Here is a 14,267-nt window from a genome sequence, read left to right as displayed (position 1 = left end):
TTTAAACAGGGCTGAGTTCATCCTAGGGATGTGACCGTGAACTGTCAACAAGTAGGTTAGTGTCTTTTAATGCAGGGAGGAGTGAGGGGGCTAAATCATCTATATTCAGGGTCTGTAGTTTTTGTTTTCTTAAAAGTGTATTTTATTGATTATGCTATTACAGTTGTCCCATTTTTCCCCTTTATCCCCCTCCACCTTGTTCTCTCCTTCCCCCCACTTAGTTCATGTCCACGGGTGGCAAGTCTAAGTTCTTTGGCTTCTCCATTTCCTATACTATTCTTAACTTCCCCCCGTCTATTTTGTACCTACCAACGCTTCTTATTTCCTGGACCTTTTCCTCTATCGCCCACCTTCCCTTCCCTGCTGCTAACCCTTCATGTGGTCTCCATTTCTGTGACCCTGTTCCTGTTCTAGTTGTTTGCTTAATTTGTTCTTGTTTTTATTTTAGGTTCAGTTGTTGATAGTTAAGAGTTTGTTGTCATTTTATTGTTCATAGTTTTTATCTTAGATAAAAACTATTAGATAAAAACTATTTATCTTAGATAAAACTATTATTTTTCTTAGATAAGTCCTTTTAACATTTCATATATTAAAGGCTTAGTGACGATGAAGTCCTTTAATTTGACCTTATCTGGAAGCACTTTATCTGCCCTTCCATCCTAAATGATAGCTTTGCTGGAGAGAGTAATCTTGGATGTAGGTCCTTGCTTTTCATGAGTTTGAATACTTCTTTCCAGCCCCTTCTTGCCNCATAGTTTTTATCTTATTTTTCTTAGATAAGTCCTTTTAACATTTCATATATTAAAGGCTTAGTGACGATGAAGTCCTTTAATTTGACCTTATCTGGAAGCACTTTATCTGCCCTTCCATCCTAAATGATAGCTTTGCTGGAGAGAGTAATCTTGGATGTAGGTCCTTGCTTTTCATGAGTTTGAATACTTCTTTCCAGCCCCTTCTTGCCTGCAAGGTTTCTTTTGAGAAATCAGCTGATAGTCCTGTGGGAACTCCTTTGTAGGTAACTGTCTCCTTTTCTCTTGCTGCTTTTAAGATTCTCTCCTTATCTTTAATCTTGGGTAATGTAATTATGTTGTGTCTTGGTGTGTTCCTCTTTGGGTCCAACCTGTTTGGGATTCTCTGAACTTCCTTGACTTGTATGTCTATTTCCTTCACCACATTGGGGGTTTTCCTTCATTATATTTTCAAATAAGTTTTCCATTTCTTGCTTTTCCTTTTCTCCTTCTGGCACCCCTACGATTTAGATGTTGGAACATTTAAAGTTGTCCTAGAAGTTCCTAAGCCTCTCTTCATTTTTTTGAATTCTTATTTCTTCATTCTGTTCTGGTCAAATGTTTATTTCTTCCCTTTGCTGCAAATTGTTGATTTGAGTCCCAGTTTTCTTCCCTTTACTGTTGCTTCCCTGTACATTTTTCTTTTTTTTTTTTTTAAGATTTTATTTATTTACTTTTAGGAAGAGGGGAAGGGAGGAAGAAACATCAGTGTGAGTGAACTGGTTGTCTCTCATATGTCCCCAACCAGGGACCTGGCCCACAACCCAGGCATGTGCCCTAACAGGAAATAGAACCAGCAACCTTTTGGTTCACAGGCTGGTGCTCAATCCACTGAACTACAACAGCCAGGGCTGTATATTTTTCGTTATTTCACTTTGTATAGCCTTCACTTTTTCCTTTATTTTACAGCTATACTCAGTCATTTCTGTGAACATCCTGATCACCAGTGTTTTGAACTCTGCATATGATGGTTTGGTTATCTCCATGTCACTTTTGGGGTGTGTTGTTTTTTTTTTTTAGTTTTGATCTGTTCTTTCATTTAGGCCATATTTCTTTGTCATGTGTACCTGTCGCATTCTAAGGGGCAGAGCCTTAGGTATTCACCGGGGAAGGGCAACCCACTTTGCTGTGTTGTGGCACTGTCTGTGGGGGAAGTGTCAGTGAGGGAGCAATGCCACTTACTTAGCTCTCACCCCATTTTTGGTCACTTCCCCCACTATCCACAGATGAATTATGCCCTTCGGAAGCTGATTCCCAGGTGGGTGGGCTTGTATAGTTCTAGGACCCCATGGGCCCCTCCAAAGGACTCTCCTGTGAGGTTGGGAGTTTCTCCTGCTGCTGCCATGACCCCCAGAGGTTTTTACAGCCAGGGGGTTTCAAGCTTTCCCTTTCCACACTGAACCCTGGGTTGTGGGGTTTGTCTTGCTCCCCAGTTGTTCCAGTTTATCTGCACATGAATATGGGACCACCCAGTCAGCCAGCTGCCACCTCACTGCATGTCCTCTCTGCCTCAGCTGCCCGTCTCCACCCCTCCTACCCACCTGGATGAACATTTCTTCTTGGACTCCTTAGTTGCTGGACTTCTATACAGTTCAACGTTCTGGCAGTTCTGGTTGTTTTTTATTTTAAAGTTGGTTGTTATCCTTCTTTTGGTTGTGCGAGGAAATGAAGCATATCTACCTACTTCTTCATCTCGGCCAGAAGCTCTTAGCTAATCGAGGGTCTGTAGTTTTTATAAGCCAAGGTTAAGGCCTAGTCAAGAAAAGGGCTCAGAGGAGCTTGGCTAAAGCTTGTTCACAGAGAGAAGCTTTGTCAGTACAGGGGTGGACAAAGGTAGGTTCACAGCTGTTCTCATGGAAAATAATATTGTACTGAATAAACAATACAAGAATAAACTGTTTTTGTGTACTCACAACTGTAAACCTACTTTCACCAACCCCATACGTACCTGGGAGTGGGATTTAGAGGCCATGGCGCAGGCACATGTGATTTGCTTTAGAAGCCGATGTCAAACCACTTTCCAAAGTGATTCCACCCATGTATGTGCCCTCCAGCAGGAAATCAGAGCTCCTTCTGACCCACATCTTCATCGACACTTGGTAGCCTCAGGGTTTTAAAAAATTTTTAATGCTGCCCTTTTTATGGTGGTGTAGTGGTATCTTGTTATTGGTTTTAATTTGCATTTGCCTGACTATGATGTTGTACTGCTTTTCACAGGCTTATTTAGATATTCTCCTGTATGAAGTCTTTATTCTAGTGTTTTGCCCATAGTTTTATTGTGTAGATAGTCCTTTCCTTATTGATTTATAATCTGTCTAGATTCTGGATATGAGTCTTCTGTCAGATATGTGTATTGTAAATCTCTTCTCCCACTCTTTGGCACACTTTTTCACTTTCTGAGAGTGTCTTTTGATAAAAAGAAGTACTTATTTTATGGAGCAAAATTTATCAATATTTTCCTTTATTTTTTATTTAACCTTTACTGTATTTTTTTCATTACTATTTAGTCCCCTTATACCCCCTCCCCCCAGCCATCACCACACTGTTGTCCATGTCCATGAGTCCTTTTTCCTGATTTTATATTCTGTTTATGAAATCTTTTCCTACTCTGAGGTCATAAAGATGTTGTCTTATGTTACCTTCTAAATCTGTGCTATTTAATATAGTAGCCGCTGTTTCACAATTGAGATTCAGCTAGTGTGAGCGAGTAACTGAGTTCTTAATTTTATTTAATGTTAACGTATTTAAATTTAAAACGGAAGCAGTGTAAAATGTTTTCTATTAAGCATATTAAATATTTTTTGCTGTTGATAGAATTACATTTCACTTTAGCCTAGCTTACTAAGAACTTTCATTATGAGAAAGTATACATTTAATCAAGTGCTTTTTCTACCTCTATTGAGATCATCATATTTTTTTACTTCAATTAATAATGTGCTGAATTATATACATTGATTGCAATTTAATATAGATTTGGAAATGTTAAATCATTACTGAGTTCTTGGGGTAGCCCCTATTTGGCCTGTTTATATACCACTGTTACCAGGTTTGGTCATTGCTTTTAGTAGTCTTGCAGGTATGCTCATGAGAGAGATTGGTTGGAAATTTTTCCTTCTTGCATATCCTTGTCTAGTTACGTTATCAAACTTGTGCTAGCTTCACAACACAAGTTGGGAAGTGTTCCATTTTTCTTCGTTCTCTAAAAGAGTTTTTCTTTTTCTTTTTCTTTTTTTAACATTGGTGTTATTATTATTTTTTTTAACACTGGAACACAAATCGAGTCATCTAGCCTAGAATTTTTTGGTAGGGTGTTTTCTAATTTTGAATTCATTTTCTTTAATAGATATTATTATTCAAACTGTCTTTCATCTGATGTCAGTTTTGGTAATTTTCAATAAATGTGTCTATGTTATCTAAATTTTCAAATGTATTGTCATAAAATAGTTTATATAATAGAAATATTATATTTCTAATCCCATTTCCAATATTGCTAATTTGTGTTCTGTCTCTCTTTTTTCATGGTCATTCTTTTTTGAAATATATTTTATTAATTATGATATTACAGTTCCCCAATTTTTGCCCCCTTTCCCCCTCTACCTGCTAACCCCCTTCCTTCCAATCATCCCTCCCTCAGTTCATGTCCATGAGTTCTTTGGCTTCTCCATTTCCTATGCTATTCTTAACATCCCTCTATTTTGTAACTACCAATTATACTTCTTAATCCCTGCACCTTTTCCCCCCTAATCTTCCCCTTCCCTCTCCCAGCTGATAACCCTCCAAATGATCTCCATACCTAGGATTCTGTTCCCATTCTGGTTGTTTGCTTAGTTTGTTTTTTTAGATTCAATAATTGATAGTTGTGAATTTGTTGCCACTTTAATGTTCATAGTTTTGATTGTCTTTTTCTTAAATATATCCCTTTACCATTTCCTGTAATAGTGGCTTGGTGATGATGAACTCCTTTAGTTTTACCTTATATGGGAAACACTGTATCTGCCCTTCCATGCTAAAGGATAGCTTTGCTGGATAGATGAATGTGGCTTCTTTAAGTCCTTGGTTGTTAGATTTCCAAACCGGTCGATTTTTGGACAGTCCTGGATATTATTTAGTTTGATGTTTAGTTGTAATTCTCTCTGTGGTTGTGTGAGGAGGTGAAGCCTGTCTACCTATACCTCCATTTTGATTGGAAGTCATACTCATTTTTTATAGCAAGTTATCAACTGTGTCTTTTTAAAGAAACACATTTTTGCTTTGTTAATTTTCTACTTTATTTCTGCTTTGTCTTTATTAGCTTTCATAGTCTCTTGATTATTTTCTTCATTTTAGTTTCTTTACATTTCAACTGGTAGCTCTTTTTCTGGCTTCTTGAAATAGAATTTAGAGCATTAATTCTCAACTTTTCTTCTGCATAATCTATATAACTAAAGCTCTATATTTCCCCTTAATCATTGTGTTAGCTGCATCCTAGTCATTTTGCTTTGCTGTTTCTAATCATCACTTTAAATTTATTTTTAGTTCTTCTTTGACCGATAGGTTGTTAGAGAAGTATTGGTTCACCTGTGCTTTTCCATCTGGCAATCTCATTTTGAAATTTCCTAGTGATTTTTCAAATCACATTTTTCCTTGTGATTTTTTATCATTAATTTCTAGCTTAATCTCACTGTCATCAGAGTGCATACTAGATTTGATTTCAGTCCTTTGAATTTTGTTGATACTCACTTTATGGCTTGCCATAACTCCAACTTAGTAAGTGTGCCATGGGCTATAGATAAGAAAAAAGTATATTCTCTAGTTCTTGGGGGGGAGGATGTCATTCTACATACTCTTATCAACTAGGTCAAATGTATTAGCAGAGTTTGCTCAAATCTTGTGTATCCTTATAGGTTTGTCATCTGTATTTGTGACCAGCCGACTCTGAATCGGGGTTCCCATAACCCCTCTTTTGGTCCAATAATTTGCTGGAATGGCACAGAACTAAAAAACAAAACAAAACCCACACTCACCAGCTTATTATAAAGGCTGTGATAAAGGCTACAGATGAACGGCTGATGAAGAGTCACAGAGGGTGAAGTTAAGGAGGGTCCCAAGTGCAGGGGCTTCTGTCCCTGTGGAGTTGGGGTTCAACAGCCCCTGATGTGAGGATGGGTTAAGGTTAGGGTTCCGGGTTAAGCTGCAAGATTTTGCGTCTAGGTTTTCTTTCTTCATTTAAAGAATATTAAAGGCAATAAAAAATGTATGGAAAGTTCGTAAAATACTTGCAGATCAATTCATTTCTTCCAAGGCTTGTTTGCAAGCGTATTAAGGTGAGCCTTTAATAACCTTTACTCTAGGGCTTCTTTGTTCCTATTACCAAAGTGGGACTCTCCTGTGGTCTCTACTCCTGCCCCGTCCGTTTGTCCCACCCTGGCGAGGTGGAACTCGGACATGCCCCAGTCCTGCAGGAGTGTGAGATCTCATTCAGCCCACAACTCCCCAGCAGTTATTTGCCCAGCCGCATGCATTTTCTCTCTGTGCATCCATAGTTTACTAGTAAGCAATAGTCTCAAGGGGACCTCTATGCCCATTTCTGAGGCTCTTTTTCTGCATAGCTCCCTCCTCTCCAGTACTCTCCCTCACACACTTCCTTCTGATGACCTCCGTCTTCTCAACCCAATGACTTTGCTCTGTGAGGGTTCTTCCCAGCAGCACTGAGATCTGGAAGAAAGTGCCTTTAGGCAGAGGAAGCTATTGGGATTGTAGGCCTTACCTCATTTATTTCTGTCCTCACCTTTATCACAGTTCTGCACTTCCCATTGTCCAATGCCTGGAGACAGCTGCTTCTAAGGCTTCGCGACGGGAGATCAACCCCAGAATCAGTCACTCTGTTATAGCCAGTGTGAAACAATCCCGCCAAGTTTTTTTAAACTTTGCAAATGAAAAGTGAATGAATGCCTAGAATGGATGTTTCTATGAAGGAACAGGGTAAAGGCGAAGAGATTCAGAGGCACCTCTATCACTTTATAGAACTTTGCCAGAAGTTTGAGAAATATATCTGGAAACATTTTCTCCTCAATTTCAAAATGAAATTCAGTGGGAATATTAAATTTGGTTTTGAGGGTTCAGAAAATGTTTTACCCTTAGCTTATAGTTTTTCCATTGAATGAAGGTGAATCAGGCAGTTTTACTAATACTTCAGTATTGTTAATTCTCATCAATGACAATGGTGAGGCCGCGGCTGTTGCTGTTGCTGATAACAGCATATATATATGTATATGTGTGTATATATATATATGTGTGTGTGTGTGTGTATATATGTATTGTATATATGTATATGTATATGTATACGTATATATAAACACACACGTAAGCACCTCCTGTGAACTGGGCATGGTGTTAGGCTCATCACAGAAACACGTCCTCACCTTGCAGCGCCAATCTGCAAGTTAGAAAATCATGACTCCCAGAAACTCAGGAAGGTGAAAGTTCGTTCTTCGGGCTCACACACTCAGACTCAATTCCTGGGTGGCGGTAGTTCTGCTGCATCTGGGGAACAATCCCAGCTCACCGGGAACGAGGCCTCCTTCCACGGTCACGCGGCTCCCTGATTCCCTCCGCACCTGAGCTTCCCATCTGGCAAATTAAAATGCAAAAACAGTCGGCTCCCTCCCCAGAGAGGCTGTGTTATTATATAGCTGTTTTGCATTATTTTGACTCAAATAACAGCATATGTAAATGTGTTCCTTGAGGTTAAAATTATTTTTTATTTTTATAAACTTGGCCTCTCCCACGAGGTAAATAGTTGAAAATTATGGATAGGAAAAGGCAGATGGGAGGGAATGTTAGTTGGCTTGGAACTGCTTCTCCACCTTCCTCCCCACCCAACACATATCTCTGCTCAGATATAAGCTGCCACAGCAGAGTAAAACTCAGTGAATTTCCTGTCACGGAGTCAGTCCTACCTGCTTCTGATATGCAGTGTCCAGAGCACGTTAATACAGATACTAATCATTAGCTCTGCATCAGGTTGATGTTGTAGGGGCAGATGTTCTTGCTGAGAGGAATAAAAGCCTCCTGTGGCACCTGGAAGACTTTCTCACGCGCGGTCCCCAGCCAGATCACACAGAGATGCTGGTGAGCACAGGCACTCTGCTGCCTCTCACCGTCTACCTCTTGGCCGGAGGCCCGCACATCCCCTCGGTTCTGGCTGTCCCATGGGCCCTGCGTCATGGAGCCCTCCCTATCTTGAATTGCCTTCCCTGGCATTTGAATCATCACTTCGATGATGTGATAATATCTGCAAGTTGAGAAAATAAAAGTGGCATTTGTTTAGCCATAATTAATGAAATATTTATGTTGCATGAGACTATGTGATAAAACCTTAGGCTTAGAGTCCTTTTGCTTCTGATTACATTTGGGATTTTTTTTTCTATGACCAGACATTCTGACGCCAGCTCTTTTACACTGAGCAGATGTCATGTAGTAAAAATGGGTACCAGATGCTGTGAGCCGCAGAAGGGCGATTTGTTTAAGAGCTGGCTCTGACTTTTTTTTTTTTTTTTGCATTCAATTACTCTGCAGAACAAACCTTACACAAGCATTTAGGTAACTCAGCTAACTTCAGACAAGCATTTTAATAACAGATTTCATCTCTGAATGCATTCAAGCAACACACCATATAAATGGTGTTTAAGGAATTAATTGATTTCTGCATAATACCTTTATTTTTTAAGGTGAAGAGAGAGCTGCAAAGCTCTTGGCAGGGACCCAGAAATGTAATTAACGTGGAGGGCCAAATTTTCAGTTGCCCTTAGGTACTGCCTCCTCATGCTCCTGGCAGGTGCAGTGAGGGGAGGGCAGGGGGGAGAGAAGGGGGTGGAGGGAAGAAGGGAGAGGCGGCTTTGGGCCACCAAGTAAGAAAACAACTAGAGTTCAGCGAGTTCTTCTGTTCCCCTTTCAGGTCCCAAGCACATCCCCAGCAGGGCGCAGGTGACAGGGGCTGCCTCTTCTACCTCCTCCTCTTCTGCAGATGAAGAATTTGATCCCCAGCTTTCCTTGCAGTCGAAGGTAAAAAACATTTGGCAAACCAAAGGGGGCCTTGGCTTGCAGGGCTGTTTACCCTGGAGATCTGAGACCCAATGTGGGCTCCAGCTGCGGTGGTTTCGTTCGGAGGATCACGTGTCATTGCATCTGACGGCAATTTCTCTTTTTACCTGGAATACCCCAAGAATTATCTCTTTGTTGTTGTTGTTCTTAACTTTTGTAGGCTTGCCTCTGTCAGAGCTGTAAAACAGGGGAGGGAAAAAATCCTGACGTGTGTACTTGAAACCATTTGGTGACTGCAGCTCTTAAAAGTGGGTTTCGTTTGTGGTCCAACAAGCAAACTATTGAAAAAATCACAACACGCAGATGCCTATTTCCCTGGGGGACAGCTTCATTTAAGAAGCACTCGAGACAGGTCGCATACAACATGCTATGTTTATTCTAATTAGAAATACAAAATGAACCTCTCAGTTGCACGGAGGTATGGAGACTCGAGGGCCCCCACTGTGGAAGGGACTAGTTGTGTGCCAGTGGGGGAGACGGCAGTCCCCACTCCTTGTTTCATGAACATTAATATTTCTGGAGACCACTTTAAATACCCACTAGAGAGCACAAATGCCATATGTCTTTAAATGCAGCTGTACTTCACAAACACAGAGACACGCATCCCATGAATAAGCCCACCATTTTTTGTCCACTGGGGCTGGGGCAGTTTCGCTGGGGCGGTGTGCTGAATGGATGGACCTAAAATGCTTCCCTGGTGGATGGAGATGCAGTTCACTGCTCTGGCCGTGTTTATTTTTTGGAGCAGTGAGGATCAGAGGAGAAAGGGAGAGAACCAGATTTATTTACTCAGACTCAACTTTTCCATATCTGGCACTAGGAGCTTTGGCGTCTTTTCAAGTCACTCAGGGGTTCCAGCTCCCCAAGGCCCAGTCTGGAGCAAGTCAGGAGGGGGCTGGGAGACAGCTTGAGTGTGTGTGTGTGTGTGTGTGTGTGTGTGTGTGTGTAAGTGAGAGTGAGAGAAAGAATAAGAATGAGAGACTATGTCTAGAGTCCTAATTGTGCAACTGTGGGTGTTGCTGATTAGTTCATTACTCAACACAAATGAATCCCATGCATGTTGACTTCTAGAATTTCCTTACTGCCCCTCTCATCTTTTTGAGTGGTCCCAAGTTACTTCTGTATTCAAATGAGCATCAGCCATTCTGACACTTACGCCAAATAAAAGAATGGCGTGGCCCAAACACATCCAAATTGCAAGGCCGTGATACCTAAGGCATGCTTCGCATACTAGCTCTTTGTCCTCCTGCTGCACCAGGACAGAGCCAGTCCTGGCTTAGCTCACAGTGAGGTAAAGCCTGCTTGCTTCACCTGGCTGCTGATGTGACCACTCTCAGAGGAAGGAAAGCTGGCCAAGGACTCCCCATGGGCTCACGGTGAAAGAACAAGGGGAGTTCCCCCCCTCTGGTTTCCTTCTCTTCTGCCCCATACAGGTGTGTCCCCAGATGGGGGACACAGAACCCATGTCAGCTCAAATGAACCTTTGCACAGGACACTGGAGACAGGATGTGTGCATACTCCATGTGCATACTCCATGTCTTCCTTTTGCTTTGCCCCTCCCGCCCAGCTCTGCTCCCAAACCAGTTCTGGGTCTGAGACTGGGACAAGCAGCATGTCCTCGTCCTACCAGGGTTCTCCTTTCTCTGTCCTTTATCTTTTTCTTCCTTATCCCCTACTCTCTTCCTTTTCCTCTCTGTCTGTCATCACCATCATTGATGACATAAGAACCATGCCTGACACCTAGTGAGGCCATCTGAGCATTGATAAATCATCCATCATTTCCATACCAATCTCTTTTAATAAAAAGCAATAAAGGACCTTCTTTCCTCCTGTAGGTTCTGTTTTGCCAGTTCTTGATAAGGCAGTTGTGGGGTAGCAGCTTTGCTGCTGGGAAGTGCTGTTGAAGCATCTTCCCTTGATATTGTATCAGATGCCCCTAATTCACAGGAAAACTTCACCATTTCTATAAAGCAAGAGTCCTCTTTATGCTTACACAGTATTTGGCACAGGAAAGGTGAAACAGACTAGATGAATGTGGATGCAAGATTCAGCTTACCTTGGCTTACTTCCTGGTCCTGCCAGTTACTAACTGTGCGTCCTCTTGGGCAAGTTAATTTAACTTCTCTGAGTTTTGATTTTCTTATCTGTCAAATAAGTCCAATTAGAGGGATAGTCAAGATGATACATGTGAAGTAATCAGCACAGTGTCTGGCACATAACGCTCAATAAATGCTGGGATTTATTATGTAGGTTAGGAGATTGTAAGCTCCAGAGATAGTTGTTAAATGCACTGACTCTTCACAGACTGAGTTAGACAGTCTGTGGTTAACAGTCACCAGTGATCTCCACCATGCTCCTCCCAGCCTTTCCAGAAAGATCTGGCTGCCTAATAGTGGGGTTCCCCCACTCCAGTGGCCAGGAACCTCTGTTCAGAATGACAGTCAATCGGGAAGTCATTCCCTAGAAGTAACAATGATGTGATATGGAATAAATTTCAGTTCTGAGAGCCACTATTTCCTTCCAAGGGTGAAGGGGAGCAAGAGACCCTTAGGATTCTAAATCCTCAAGGGGATTCTATAAAAACCAAGTTTCATCATTGAGGTAAATGCTTTCACCAATGATCTATAGATGTCTGGAACCCTGAAGGCTGGATGCGTTCTAAGGAGTGTGCTGGTCTCTCCACTGAATGGGTGTTAGGATAACAAGGGTCTGTGAAACCCTGGAAAGGCTGTGGCTTTTGAGGCTCAATCTGGAACCTCTGTTATGCACCCAGATTCCTCTGGCAGTACCTGGGGTCAGGCCAGGTAGGTCTACGCCCAGTTGTGGATGGACGGTCCTTTTAATGGGCAAACTTTCGAATCAGACATGGTTATTGAATACCCAGGCTCCAGCCTCGCTGGGATCATTTTTTCATTGCTCGTTTGTTTCTGCCAGTATTAAAGAGGAACCTCTAGCCCACTCTCATCCTCATGCCGCTATAAAAAACTGATGCGTACGCTCAGAGAGGGCAAACTCATAGTAAAACTGGCCCAATTTGAACACTTTTTTTGTGAATATAGGGTGTATACATATGTATAATTCATATACTCCTACATACACTCGCACATGTAATAGATGAAAAATAATATGTTTTAGTAAGGAATTATAATAATGCTAATTTGTAATAATAATGCCGGTAATAAAAATCATAGTATGTACTGAATTTCTGTCCTATATCTTTTTCAATTATTCTGCAAAGAGCTTGACCCACCTTATCTCATTTCACCCTTATTACACCCCTACAAAGTAAGCATGAAGTCTTTCCTGTCACTCTGAAAAGGATGCTGACATTCAGAAAGTGTGCGCTGCACTGAAGTGCGTGCAGCTCAGCTGGGAACTGATGCCAGCTCTGCAAGGTTCCGGCTTCTGTGCTCAACCATTGCCCTCTGCTCTTTCTCCAGTCAGAAGTGTCTCTTGAACTTCCCACTATGTGGAGCAGGTCACGGCACTACTCCCCCTTTTCTGGTGTCCAAAACCCGGAAATGGCACCATCAAGATCCAGACACCTCTTTTCAATGCATCCGTTTTGGAGGTTCTGTATTTTACAAGCCCAGGCACTCCGAGAACCCAGTGCCGTGAACGATGCATTTGCACAGCAACGGGAAGTAGGGAGGAGAAGCAATCTTATGCCTCTCTCCAGCCAAGAAAACTTTTGCTCTCATTTGCTCTTACATTCTCAGTTTTAATTAGGCAATGTAGAATGAACCTAAGGACTCTTTAAAGGACTTGTTTTCAAGTCATGTACTTGTGTGTGTGTGTGTGTGTGTTTTAGGCCCATCATCTTTGGGCTTTACAGTAGCAACCACCAAGAGTATAATTCTTGCATTATTCCTACCTTCAACTGAACCAAGTGAGGGCTCTATAAAGCCACTCTCAACTATATATCTACACACACACACACACCCCAACACAACCACACATACCTGTGTCCCAGTCTAGCACCTACTAGCTACACATGGCTATTAAACTCATTAAAATGAAATAAAATTTAAAATTCAATTTCTAAATCACACTAGCCTCATTTCAAGTGCCAACCTGGCTGGTGGCTTCCGTATTTTAGAGAGTTGCCGATACAGAACATTCCCGTGATCGCAGAAGGTTCTATCGGACCTTCATTGTTCTAGAAGTTAAGCAGTGGTTCGGTTGCAGAGGGGGCAGAAGCCCATGTCGGTATTTTGGAAGTTTCAACCTCATTTCTCTAACATATTGTTTTCTTCTGTGTTGGCTTTTATAGGAGAGGAAGATGCTTAGGAGAAGAAGGAAGCTGGAAAAAGCAACACAACAATTGGCTAAGCAAGAAGAACTGAAAAGACTTCATAAAGCTCAGGTCAGACAGCAAACTGGGTGTGAGTGAGTGGGTCTGGGACCCTGGCGATCTGGACCTGGCAGCCCTCTGGGAGTCTGTGTTGCATCGGGGAGGTGGGCTGGAGACAGGAGGTTCCTCTCTGAGCAACCAGGTTGTGGCAATGCTGAAGGTGCCGGCTCAGTCCCTGGTGGCACTCTGGGGGCTTGGAGAGCCCAGGTGTTGATCTGGCTTCCCACCACCTTTCCCCCTGCAGGCATGTTCCCAGCAAAATGAGCCTGAAATGACCGCCAACACGTGGCCTTGGGAACGTCCCAGGCCTTGACAGTCGCATGGCAGTGGTCTTTGGTGTGTCCTCTGTGAGGGCGTGACCTTCCCTCAACTTCCTGCCAGTGACTCTGCTGAACTGACCACTATTAGGGGCCGCCTCTGTTTCTGGATTAGTTGACACACAAGCACCCCACTGTCTGGTGTAGATTCCCGGCCTACTCCAAACATTTCTGCCCAGACTGGCCTGCCCACCTCTGCCACAGACCAGCAAAGGAAGCAGAAAGGCAAGGCATGCCCCCTCTCCCTGAGGACCCAACGCCAGCCTTGAAGAACAGTTAGGTTTTGGAACAAAAGGCCTTGAATGACCATTCGTATTAATCCAATGTACCCTGACCTTCCTTTCTCCAGTTACTCCCTTGATCTGGCCACGTGGTCCTGTAAATTGTTTCTGAGAAGAAGGAGGTAAATTTAACTCACCCTCCTTTACCCTTCAGAGTGACTAACTCGGGAGCTGCCCCTTCACTGAGCAGACAGGGAAAATTCCCGTCAAGCTCCTCTGTCCTCTTCCAAATTCTAAAATAGGTTTCTTTGAAACATTTCAACTTCCCCTCCTGAGAACCAGATTAGCCTTTGTGCTGTGGGTGGGTCAGCTCGGCAATTGCCCCTCCTCCTATTTTCACTCCAGACAGTAGGTGGCGGTAAGAGAAGAATTACAATGGCCTTTCAAGTCTTGATTCGTATTCCTTTTTAATCTTGGAGATTTTCGTCCTTAGCTTCTAAAGAAT

General features: G+C 42.4%; 1 protein-coding gene across 1 annotated transcript in view; it reads left to right on the top strand.

Moving 5' to 3' along the window:
• Window positions 1–14,267, top strand: part of MICAL2 (microtubule associated monooxygenase, calponin and LIM domain containing 2) — a 209,057-nt gene that overhangs the window by 169,550 nt on the left and 25,240 nt on the right. The window contains exons 31-32 of the mRNA XM_037050057.1: window positions 8,725–8,831; window positions 13,144–13,236. Of these exons, the coding sequence (XP_036905952.1) occupies window positions 8,725–8,831; window positions 13,144–13,236 (200 nt within the window). The remainder of the gene's footprint in view (window positions 1–8,724; window positions 8,832–13,143; window positions 13,237–14,267) is intronic.

Source organism: Sturnira hondurensis, unplaced genomic scaffold, assembly GCF_014824575.4.
Source record: "Sturnira hondurensis isolate 20B ecotype Veracruz unplaced genomic scaffold, ASM1482457v3 Scaffold0006505, whole genome shotgun sequence".
Lineage (NCBI taxonomy): Eukaryota > Metazoa > Chordata > Mammalia > Chiroptera > Phyllostomidae > Sturnira > Sturnira hondurensis.
Note: the sequence above shows the minus strand (reverse complement) of the source record. Positions and strands in the feature narration are given on the sequence as shown.